Source organism: Brachyistius frenatus, unplaced genomic scaffold (genome assembly GCF_029030835.1).
Source record: "Brachyistius frenatus isolate BFR_SWC_R1_liver_20210118 unplaced genomic scaffold, ASM2903083v1 Contig_147, whole genome shotgun sequence".
NCBI lineage: Eukaryota > Metazoa > Chordata > Actinopteri > Embiotocidae > Brachyistius > Brachyistius frenatus.
In genome coordinates, this window is record NW_027210746.1 from 92,501 (window position 1) to 105,000 (window position 12,500).

Genomic DNA, 12,500 nt, shown 5'->3' on the forward strand with positions numbered 1-12,500 from the left:
TTCAAATGGCATTGAAGGCATCTTGGACTGATGCAGATTAATAAACATCTCACGGAACAATGAATAAATAACTCATTTAAAAAATGCCTTTAAACCAGTAAAAGAAACAGTTTGGTTCAGTTACGTCTTCTGAGGGACGTTTGGATGTTAATTCATATTCATGACGACTGTCTGAGTTTTAATACCATGGACTCAAGGTTCTGGTTGGGGTCCATCATTTGTAAATATATATATCTATATATAATCATATCTAAACTGTTCATTACAAATTCTTATTCTGCATTTACCATCTGGAATCATGGAGTTTATGGTTGCTGGTTTCAAAGCATTTCATTGGTTGATGGATGAATGAACGCTGGAGGACACGTGGAGACCAGCCGGCGGATGTTTCTGCGTCTTCCAGAAGCACTTGGTGACAAATATTTCATAAATTACAGCTAGATTTCCTTCCGTCTTTGTCTCACTCCTTTTTTCTTTGTATCTTCCTTCATACGTGTGTAAGTCTTTCAGTCTTTTCTGTTTTTCAGTATGTATATTGCTCCTAAATAAAGCAGGAACTGCTCTGTGGTCAGGGGTCGGAGGTCGGAGGTCAGCTGGGGCAGGAGGAGCAGTGGATTCCCCCCGTCAGGTCGCTGACGGCTCCCTCTCTCACCAGGCTGTGGAGGAACTCAGTCTCTCGGTCCACGTTGTGCATCTTCTGCTGCAGCATGGCTCTCATGGGCAGCTGGTCGTAGTAGTGCAGCGGCGCCCCCTGCTGGGAGAGGTTGTAGCCGAAGCCCGCCAGGCTGACCTCGTCACACAGCAGGCTGGCGAGACTCAGGGCCGAGACGCCGAGCGTGGGCACGTTCTGCAGACACAAACAAAGAGCAGCCGCTATCACAGACCAGACGACAAAATCTGGTTTTACTGGCTTTATTTCTTCAGTCTTTAGTCTCTCAACAGAGAAACATCAGAAATCTTCTTTCTTTTGTGTTTTGTTTATTCTTGTACTTTCTAAATAAACAGATTCTTTCCAAACAATTATAAACTACTTAAATAATATATGCCCAATTTAAATTTTACTTTTTAACATCAAAAATATAATTAAACCTCTACGATAAAAAAAAAAAAAGATGTTGTTACTAATTTTCAAAGTAATAACATTCATTAGCTCCAAAGTTTATAGGAAACATCAAACCAGCTCAGATTACATATTTCTGACAGCTCAGAGAACTCGGTGTGTAAATATGTTGTTGTTCAGTACAAACATATAAATTATTGTTGCTGACGGTGTGAAGAATAAAACTCAGCAGATAAATATTCTGCATCAGTGATCTTAATAAGTGATCTATTAAATCATTAATATAAAGACAGAAACTGTGAAGTTATGGTGTATTTCTCATTTTAAGAGTCACACTGGTTTGGTGACTGTCAGAGCTGCAATACCCCAAACCTAACAGCAGGGGGAGCCCGTCCTGTACAACACCCGCAGTACAGGTGGAGGGGAAATCACGCTGGACACACTGGACAGAAGACAGAGATCCTCTGTTCTCCAGTCTGAAGAGCGTCTGTTGTTCGGGTTTTAAAGGAGAGCTCCGTAGAAACAGACTACAAGCAGCAGAGTATCGAGTTTGTGATGTTTATTTGAACCCAAATCAACTCCAAATATTCTCAATATTGTAAAAATACACACTTTGCATTGTGTTCATTTTGCAGTCATTTGACCATGACTCTAAAAACATAGAGACAGATGTGATAGCTGCCACGAGGAGTGCGTTTACCTGGTCCCGGCCCCACAGGCGTGCAGTGGGTGGAGGGTACTTCAGCAGGTCCAACGCCGTCTCTCTGATCACATGCGGGTTCAGGAGTCTGAACCTGGCGGGCTGCAGGGGGATCTGATCGGGAACCTTCTGCCAGAAGAAGAGCCAGTCCCACAGAGGCTGCAACACGGAGCACAGCTCGGTTTAAGTTCAAATAAAAACTAATAAAAAGAGAGTGTAACTCAGGAAATCTACAGGGGGGTCAAAAAGTCTGAGAGCACATGAAACATCTGTCAAATGTTCACTTCGAAAAAAAATAAATCACAAAGTCGGAGGATCTAGAAGATAAAAGTAGAAAATGTTTAACTGGTACAAAGGGGGAATTACCAAATACTAAGATAATTAGAGAAATGAATGGTTGAGCTGATATCATTTGTAAGGTCAAGTTTTGTGTTCCACTTCTGTAACAACAATAGGAGGCGCAGGCCAACCTGCACTTGGAGATCATCTTTCTTTCTTCTGTGAGCGGAAACTTCACTGACGGAGTTTGACAGGAGAACTGTGGAAGTTTTGGACTTTACTATAGATTTGTAACAAAGTCCAGTCCGTTCACGGCAGGTTTAAACTCATCACTCGCACTTCCACAGTAAAACTCTGCTGATGTTTTGCTGCCATTTATTATTTTTAATTGTGAGCATTTTCACACCTGAACTCTTTATTTTTCTCTGTGGAAAGAAACATATTCTTTAAAAATACTGAAAAACTCAATAAAAAGTAAAGCTATGATCAAACCAAATGATCAGATAAATGTGTTATTGGATGAAAATAATGAGGAAAGGACTCCCGCTCAGGATCCTCCTGTATCCAACACATGTAGTTTGGATCTCTAATATTTGATTTTGATTATAAAAGGCTCCAGAGTTCCACCGAAATTCTATAAAGTGAGATATTTTCAATGATTTTTTGTATTAGCTCCACCTGAAACTCAGCACCTCTAACCTGGAGTGCCGACTTGCAGACTCTGAACCTGGAAGCAGCACTCGTTGACTGAAGTCCATCAACACATCGTAAAACTATTTAGTCATTCAAGTGTGATAATCTGAAATCAGATGACAGCAGCGAGCTGTCTGTGGGAGACCGTGTGAACATACTTGTGTTGGCAGTGCTGCTGCTATGAGGGTGAACAGATCTGGGAGCTGGGTGAGCCGCACACTGTGAATGCAGCTGTACATGTATTATATGTATGATATGTAGAAGATGATCCACATGTTGGGATAAAAATAAGTGATGCAGTTCTTTAAATGTATTATTGCAGCATCAAAAGATGCAGTTCAAAGATTTGGAGTGCTTCTTAAAACGTAATGTGCACCAGTTTCAAAGGTTAGTTTGATCGGATCAACACGTCCCCTCAAACAGCAGCACTCACCACAGGGAGCCCGTTGATCATCGCCGAGGTCCAGCTGATGTCCACGCCTTTATACACCACAGCCACAAACAGAGCGTGCGGGTCGGCGTCGGCCCAGCGGAGCGGCGTGCCCTCCGGGTAACTCATCCTGATGCTGGTTCGGTTCCCGACATCGACGCTGAACTCTCCCAGAGGACCTCGGTTCAACCTGAAGGAGGAAGAGACAAGAGGAGCCACTGATGAGCTGGTTTTCGATGTAAATCATGATGACAACAATCACTACAATCGGAACAGTGTGAGCGGCTCTGTTGTCTCTGCACAGATCTTTTCCTCTTTTCCTTTTCCTTCATCACAGATCTTGTGACTCACCTGATAACGGTGTCAAAGCGGTTGATCAGCGCACCCAGCTCCAGCCCTTTGAGGATGCCTCCGTTTCCCACCACCACACAGCGGTGGCATTTATCCGACGTCTTTCCTGGCCGGGGGGGGGCGGAGTCAGAGGCTGGCAGCTTTCATAAAGAAATCCACAGATAAGAGTCATTAGATTGATGCACAAAGAAAAGCCGTGCAGATTCATAATGTGTGCCTGTTTATGGGAAGTTGCACCAGTTGTGGTGTCCAACTGCACCACACTGTAATGTGTGTTTTAAACGTGGCCGGGAACAAACAAGGTGCCATTAAATGAACACGTCTCTCCTTTGAATAACGATGACAGACAGAAACCAGCTTCACCAGCTTCAGCAGGTCCTCCACTTTGCTCTGAAGACCTCGGAGTCCGAACGGCGGCGGATGCAGGAAGAGGTCTTCGGGGAGCGGCGCGTCCTTCCACAGGAAAGGCTGCATCACGTGACCGGCAGCAGGGAGACGACCCAACAAGCTCTTCCTGGTGCCGCCGGAGCGACACGGGCCCTCCAGAACTCTGAGCACGTGTTGGTGGACTCGCTGCAGGTGAAACAGAGCTTGTGAAAAACAAGCAGGAATACAATGACAGGGAGACATTACAGTGTTAAACTCCACCACTGGACTAGCCTGGACCTGTCCCTTCAAGCTTGGACCTGTCCCTCCAGGCCTGGACCTGTCCCTTCAAGCTTGGACCTGTCCCTCCAGGCCTGGACCTGTCCCTTCAAGCTTGGACCTGTCCCTCCAGGCCTGGACCTGTCCCTTCAAGCTTGGACCTGTCCCTCCAGGCCTGGACCTGTCCCTCCAGGCCTGGACCTGTCCCTTCAAGCCTCCTGCACTCCTCCAGTTTAATATAAAACATAATCGTATACAATATAAATAGTAGGGGGTCTCTGGTCCATCTCTCTATCAGTTTGGGGGTCGTTGGCCTGAAACACGTTGAAGACCTCTGATCTAGTTAGAACATGTCTGTTTCCACGTGTGTCTGACATTGACCAACCACACTAGTAATACTGTCCAGTGTTTCATCAGCAGGGAAACAGATCAACAGGAAATACATCTTCTGACAGATTCATGTTGTACGTCAGAAGAACAGCAGGGTTATAACGGGCAGTGAAAAGTTCAGAGCAGTTTAAAAGCGGATCATCCGCTGCAGACTGAGTATCCTTCCGTTACATTCTCAGTATCTGCATTATAACAGAAGAGGAAGTTGAGTCAAAAAAGGAAAGTTGTTTTTTCTCCACCCAACAGCAACATGCAGCCTTTTACAGTATGAATGCTGGTGAGAGCTCGTTACTGGGACAACAGCCAGCAATAAACAAACACTTTATTCCTCTTTTTTGTTTATTTTTCAAACATGTTACAAATATATAGAAACCACTGTGGAAAAATTAAAAACTGGAGTAAGAGACTGTCTTTAAAAAGATGGTTCTCGTAGCTGAGTTAACTTCTTTCATGTTTTTATGTATTAACACAATGAGCTGGACGAGAACTGAGAACAAATGAAGAAGGCAACAACTTCTACACTTATATTGTAAAACAATGAATGTAGTATTATCATCATAAGCTCTAATTAAACTAAAGAACAAGCAGCAAGTAAACATTCATGTAAAGAAATAGTTCACGTTTTCTTGATTCATTTAATCATAAGCTTCAATAACTTAATATGTTCCCCTCAAATCCTTCATTTCTACCTGGACAACATGTGCTTTCAGTTTCCTGTGCAGCCGTCTGCAGCTGTGAAGTTTACCAGGAACTTGAAGCTGAGAAGATCAATCGATTATCTTTACTTTCACAGGTGGAAAAAAAAAAGTCAAAGCGCACCTTGTCAGATATTAGAAATAACTTACAGAAGTTAGATGGCAGATAAAAGAACTCAATGTTCAGATTTAATTTCTGATATTTTATGAAAACTCATTATTACGGTTTTGTATTTCTCAGTAATGTAACACCGTGTTAACAATGTTATTCACTGTGTACTTAGTTAACCTGAGACTTAAACCATTTTTGATGCCTTAAAATATATATGAAGTGGCTTGAGGACCAGGAGAGACAGATACAATAAAAATAAAGATAAAACATACTTTAAGTCTGACTGAAATCCCAAACAGATGAAAAATTGTGTCGATGCATTTTTCAGATTTCTTTGTTATTGTTAATAATTTTCTTGTCTTGTTCTGTAAACTTTCCTGTGAGAACTGATGAGTGACGAAGATCCCGTTCAGTCGGCTGCGCTTCACTCTCACCTGTTTATGTGCAGCGTTGACGAGCCACTCAACAGGTCTGCTGCTCTCCGTCTCCATCAGGGGCAGACACACCATCACCAGAACCAGCAACACCAGAACCACACCCAGAACCAACACACGCCTGGACACACACACACACACACACACACACACACACACACACACACACACACACACACACACACACACACACACACACACACACACACACACACACACACACACACACACACACACACACAGCAAGAGTGGAGATAGGGGAACGAAGATTATGGTTTGAAACACAGAAAAACAAGAGAAAGTAACGAGCTTGCAAACTGACAGCAGAGCAGCTGTCAATCAACAGACCATCTCATCAGAATATTTTATAATAAATATGTAAAGTACTGTGGCGGTTTCAACACGTGGTGTACTTTCATTTGGTACCATGTATTTAAAGTGTCGGATCGCCGGATAACAAACATTGTTTACGAGGTACTGTATCCATGGCGACCGATTTCAAGTCAACAGGCATTGCTTTGCAAGCTGGACATGCATTGACATCATCAGTTTCACAGAGATGCAACTTCCCCACTGAAGGTTTGAGGACTTTAACCAGTTCCTTCTGCTGCTGAGGAACATTAAAGAGGTTTGATGAAAGCTATTTAACATCACTGCTTAAAAAAACTGTCACATCCTCCTCATGATGCCACAGCAGAGGACATGTCCTCATGTACACCCCCACAAACATGACCCCATCTCACATCCCGGGACTCCACCATCTCCTCATGTTTTAAACTTCTTAGTTTCTCCTTCTGCATCGTCTGCTCGCTGCAGCTCTTTTACATGAGCTCAGTGCAAAGACACACTTTTAATGTATCCGGTCGACGCTGCCATGACAACTCTGGTGAGAGAGTTGAACCGCTGCTTCCTGCTAACGTCAGACTTTTTAGGGCCCGAGCATCAGTGCTCGGTGCTCCTTATTGTAATTCGTAAAAATGTTCTCGGTCGTCGTCGTTTTTCTTCTTACGTAAAGTGATTTTCTTTTTTGGAGGCTTCATCGTATTCAAAAACTCATGAAAGTGGAAACACATTTGTCTCCCGGTGAAAAATTTCATATTCTGGTGGAGTCGTGAGTGGGCGTGGCCAAACGTCTCGAGAGCGCCCCCTACAGAGATGCCCCGGCGGCCACATTTACCTAAATTCACCAAATCTGGTGGACACGTGTATCACACCTGGATGCACAAAAAAGTTACATTGCACCGTTACGTCAACTCCACAGGAAGTCCGCCATTTTGAATTTAGTCGCCATTTTGGCCGATTCTGACACGTTGTACTTTGTCGAACTCCTCTGAGGGATTTTGTCGGACCGACTTGAATTTAGGTTCTATGAATAGAAAACATGTTTGGGATTAAAAGTTGTATAAATAATTTGTTTTCATCGATGTGTGTGCCCGTAGCGTGGCGGCCATTTTGAGCATCTCGCCATGAAACTAGGAGTTGCTTTAAATCTTATGTACATGGACCGACCTTCTCCAAACATCACAGGTATGATAACAGCCCCGCCCTGAAGACCCCTGTGGGGTAATAGTCACTCATAGTCATAGCGCCCCCTGTTGGCCACTGGAAATGACACTTTTCATACTTTCACATTCTACGTCAAGCTGGTTGATCCCATGAACCTAAAGTCGAGTCACAATAACCTAAACATGTAGTTGATGACATATTGAGACATTCGTTCGACTTTGTCAATGGGCGTCGCCGTGACGATGCGGCAAATTTGGATGTCTCGCCGTGACACAGGAAGTTGATGTGTAAGGTCAAAAGATGCTTGAAACCTCACGAAACGTGTCACATACATCCGGCGTGGTGAGACGACACATGTGATATGTGTTTGCGAGTGGGCGTGGCCAAACGGCTCGCCAGCGCCCCCTGCTGGAGACGGGAAACGAGACAAAAAATAGCAACTTTAAGCGGGTATACGTGGTCCCTCGCGCGCTGCACGTCGGGGAGACGGCTTCGGGGAGGAGGCGGCGCGTCGGAGTGCGAGGGCCCGTACATCACTGCTTGCAGTTTTAATTTTGAATACTTTTGCAGTTGAAAGAAATCACTCGCACCTTAAAGTATTTAACTGATCGGGGCGTGTTTACAGATGAATCACATGCTTAAACACTTCGGTTGCGTGATATTAGCGACCCAAATGCACTGTGCTCTGTTTCCAGTTGCTGCAGTGTAATGGGTGGAGAAGTCAGGTTAATATACCATAATACAGTATGTTGAGCAACAAAACTCTACAATCGCGCCTTCATAGAAACTACCTGACGTCATCCACTGAAGCTCAGGAGGTCAGACGGAGCTCCACATCCCCTTCACCTCTGGTTTAAAGTTGTGTGAAGGAGCACCTTTAATAATAACCACATGGTTCCTGCTGACACGTCTCCACCCAGGAAACATGCTGATGCTGAAACGCACCCCGAACAGGACTCAACGGACCGCTAATCACTGACGGAAAAATGATGTTTTAACAAGCACTGTGGACACAGTGAGGTCCCAGAGGTCACTGGGTCACGGCCGCTCCACAACAACATGTTAACAGGGCTCAGATTCTCTAAACCAAATACCATTTAAAGCAAATATTTAAATATAATGTATAATTAAATAAAATGTTGCACAAGTTCAGACTGTATATCCAGTGTGTCTCCAGCTGTAAACACCATGTAAGCTTCAACCATCACACCTGAATATATAGAATATAAACACGCGTCCTACCGGGACTGTAAAGACAACATGGCTCCTGAAGCTTTACCACAGTGTAACTGGCTGCAGCAGAAATCACGCCGTGTTTGTAACAATCAGCTGATGGTTAAAGGAATGCGAGACGTCCTGTTTCTGTTTGTGAAAGCGTCCTGTGGAGGATTGTTTTGTGGAAAGCACTCACGCTGCGGTTGGTCTGGTGGTCAAAACCTTCCATCAACCAGGCTCATTAAACCAGGAGCTGCTGAAGAACATCAGGCTGGTTACTCAATTCAACACATGCTATTTATTCATCTGCACACAGCCCTGCGGTCTCTTTCTAACGGAGGCCAGACACAAAACTGTATGCATCACAACAGAAAGTGCACCAACGTACTGCCAGAAAAGACAAATTCAGTATGAAGAGGGTTAAGATGAGGGCAGAGCAGTTTAAGGAAGTGAAAAATGATTTGCATTTATGAGATTGAAAAAAAAGAAGTTATAAATGCAAGATTCATGTTTGATCGACAGGCTTCCTCTGCTCTGTGTGTGTGTGTGTGTGTGTGTGTGTGTGTGTGTGTGTGTGTGTGTGTGTGTGTGTGTGTGTGTGTGTGTGTGTGTCTTTACACCACCATCCATTTATTTGGGGAAGTACAAGACATCGGTTGCAGAGATGGAAACAATTCAACCAAGTGACCTCGTTCCTTCTCTTTTTGGATTTTGACCCTTTCCTGCTCACCCAGAGAAACGGCAGAAACCTTCCTGCGTGTGTTTCTGTACATTTAGAACATCTACTTCCACTAAAGATGTGAACACACAGAAACCACTGAGACATGAACCACATGTCTTCTCTGTTAGACCTCGAGGCCAGAGGAGTTGTGCGTAGGTTGACCCAGCTGTGTTCCCAGAACAGACTCTTTGTGCCGTGCCGTGTGAACATCACCTGTGTGCCGCCCAGCGAACATGGAGCCTCATGTTGATCTCTTTCACACGGGATTCTGGGAAGTGTTGTGGTGTTTGTGGTGCAGCCGGCGGCCCTCTGGCTCTCAGGGGTCTCCTCCTGGACAAACAGGGACAGGCAGACACTGTTAACAAAGGTTTGTGTTAATGAGCGCTGCAGCAGCAGTCACTTGTGATTACTTTGAGCCGCACTGATTTTGCAGAAGTGCAAACTGTAATGGCAGGAAACACGTCTCGAACTCAACCTATTTAATGTCAATCCACCATATTACATACAGATGGATCGGAAAACCGTTTCTCACAGTCCCGCTGTGTGCAAATAAAAAGACAACCTGTTTTCATTGAGGATTATATTGTATCCGAAATGGTCATATTTAAAATAATGAGGATACAGTTTCATTATAGTTAATGCCTGCAGATAAGCATTAGAGTACACGCAACAGGGAAATCCTGCTTTAAAAAAAATATGAATAAAAAGATTTAAATGTATTGATGCCTGAAATGTACTTAAAATATGAAAAGTCATAATGCATGAATGGATTCTTTCACTTATATCATTGTTTTATTAATGTATTGTTATTATTGGTGCATCTTGAAGCAATATTTTTTAAGTTGTAGCTGATGAGACTTTTCTGCAATAGCTTATATTTTTTCATGATGTTCAGATTGTTTTTTTGTCACATAATTAGTCCTAAATTTTAGCATGGAGGTCAAAGTTAGTGACGGTATATTAAAACCACCTCTTAAATACATGTAATTCAGTAATAAATATAACTCATTTTAAACATTTCTAACCATGCAGAGAAGATGGGGGATATTTTGCAGAACTTCTGAATTACCACTGATGGCGCAAGTGTGAACAATAAAATGTTTTAGAGGCAGTCTAAGCTGTAATAATGCATAATTCAAAAGTTAGTTATACACTAAAGTAACTTACAGTGTAACATATATTTTAAAAATAAAATGGACTCGAAGTGCTAAAAAAATAGCATTAAATGAAAATTAATTTTGTTAAGTTCAGTAGCAGGAAACAGTTTTTATGTCCATATATTTAACAGCCAACGCAGAATATAATATCAACTATTAATGAACGGTTCCTAACACACAGCAGATGTTTTTGAAGAAGGAATACAAGTATTATATTATAGTAGAAATTGCAACAGAAGTAAAATAAACGTCAGAAACATTTTCAGTTATATTTGTTGAAATATTAAATATATATATAAAAATCGACCCACAGACCGCCGTGTATTTTCTCAGCCAACTTTACCAGCCGACTCTCTGAGTGTTAAATAAAGTACAGTGTGTACATATATATATATACATATATATAAATACATATATATATATAAATACATATATAAATATACACACACACATATATATATAAATATACACATATATATATAAATACATACATATATAAATAAATATATATAAATATACATATATATATAAATAAATATATATAAATATACACACATATATATGTGTATATATATATATATGTGTGTATATATAAATGTGTGTATTTATATATATAAATATATATATATATAAAAATCGACCCACGGACCGCTGTGTATTTTCTCAGCCAACTTTACCAGCCGACTCTCTGAGTGTTAAATAAAGTACAGTGTGTACATATATATATATACATATATATATATAAATACATATATATAAATATACACATATATATAAATACATACATATAAATAAATATAAATATATATATAAATATATATAAATATACACACATATATATATGTGTATATATATTTATGTGTGTATATATATATATAATATGTGTATGTATTTATTATATATATATATATATATATATATATATATATATATATATATATATATATAAATCGACCCACGGACCGTTGTGTATTTTCTCAGCCAACTTTACCAGCCGACTCTGTGTTAAATAAAGTAGTGAATATATACACATACATATATATATATATACACATACATATAACATTATATATATATATGTGGATGTTAACCTCCAGAGCTCCTCCAGAACTATGTGGATCGGCTTCTTGAGGAATGTTCAGACAGTCCAGTGGTCGGTCGGAGCTGCTGCAGCGGGATGTTGGACGTGTTTTGGGGCACCGAGGTGCTCCTTCACAACCTTTCGAGCTAACGTCTTATCAATAAAACATCAGTCGGGCCCCGACCCCCGACCCCCGGCCCGGGCCCCACACCGTTTAACGGCTGCTCGGCACCGGAGACAGAAAGGTTTCGGGTCAAACGTGTAATTTTCTGCCATGTTTTGTGGTTCTGGTCATTAGCACGGCGTCACTGCGGAGCCACATATCTTTAAACAGGCCGGCCCGTCAAATTAAACCAACGTCACGCCGTTGCCGACCCGGGTCGTCCCGAAAACGAAAACAAAAAGGGAAGTTACCAGAACCGAGGAGTAATGGTTGACCTCCGGTCGACGCTGCTTCAGCTGGTGACCGTTAGCAGCTTGTACTGTCGTAGCGGACCCGACGGTCCGCTGTGAAAACCACAACCGTTCAGTAACCGCGGTCAATAACAACCTCCAGCGATGAAATGTGCTTTGTCCTGCCGTGTACCCCTCCGGCTCCGGTGCTCGCCCTCCCTCGGTCCCTCCGACGGGTCCCTCCGACTCCTCATGACTTCCTTCCAGTGAGATGCATGTCAACGCCGCAACCTCCTTTATGCCTCCTCAGGGGTGACCAGCCAATCAGCGGCCGCGACGCGCTCCTTCGTTTCCGCCCTTTCGTAATAAGAGCCCCGAATAATCCCGTTCCTCCCGGAGGAGATCGAGATCCCGTTCCTCCCGGAGGAGATTGAGATCCCGTTCCTCCTGGAGGAGATCGAGATCCCGTTCCTCCTGGAGGAGATCGAGATCCCGTTCCTCCCGGAGGAGATCAGGCGGGATTCAATTAAACCACCAGAAACCACAAAAGTACAAAAATAAAACCCAGAAGAACCACGACACACAACACAGGTCGAACAACGCCCGAGAAAAATAATAAAATACAAGTTAAATTTTGT

The 12,500-nt window shown here is 42.5% G+C and overlaps 2 protein-coding genes across 4 annotated transcripts in view; both read right to left on the bottom strand.

The window, feature by feature from the left end:
* st3gal5 (ST3 beta-galactoside alpha-2,3-sialyltransferase 5) overlaps positions 1 to 12,214 on the bottom strand; it is a 12,430-nt gene extending 216 nt beyond the window's left edge. Inside the window, exons 1-8 of one of the 3 annotated variants that reach the window (XM_069715744.1) lie at positions 11,884 to 12,214; positions 9,445 to 9,561; positions 5,790 to 5,910; positions 3,877 to 4,086; positions 3,514 to 3,653; positions 3,166 to 3,352; positions 1,761 to 1,919; positions 1 to 847 (exon numbers count right to left, since the gene is read on the bottom strand). The exon at positions 1 to 847 is cut by the window's left edge and continues 216 nt beyond it. In XM_069715744.1, coding sequence (XP_069571845.1) covers positions 590 to 847; positions 1,761 to 1,919; positions 3,166 to 3,352; positions 3,514 to 3,653; positions 3,877 to 4,086; positions 5,790 to 5,910; positions 9,445 to 9,476 — 1,107 coding nt within the window. In that variant the 5' untranslated portion in view covers positions 9,477 to 9,561; positions 11,884 to 12,214 and the 3' untranslated portion in view covers positions 1 to 589. Of the gene's footprint in view, positions 848 to 1,760; positions 1,920 to 3,165; positions 3,353 to 3,513; positions 3,654 to 3,876; positions 4,087 to 5,789; positions 5,965 to 9,444; positions 9,562 to 11,479 lie in introns of those variants that run through there. The other 2 variants (XM_069715743.1, XM_069715746.1) reach the window with 2 other exon arrangements.
* Positions 12,215 to 12,483: 269 nt separating this feature from the next.
* polr1a (RNA polymerase I subunit A) overlaps positions 12,484 to 12,500 on the bottom strand; it is a 26,578-nt gene continuing 26,561 nt past the window's right edge. The window contains exon 37 of the mRNA XM_069715728.1: positions 12,484 to 12,500. This exon is cut by the window's right edge and continues 404 nt beyond it. The gene's annotated coding sequence lies outside the window, so the exon portion shown is untranslated.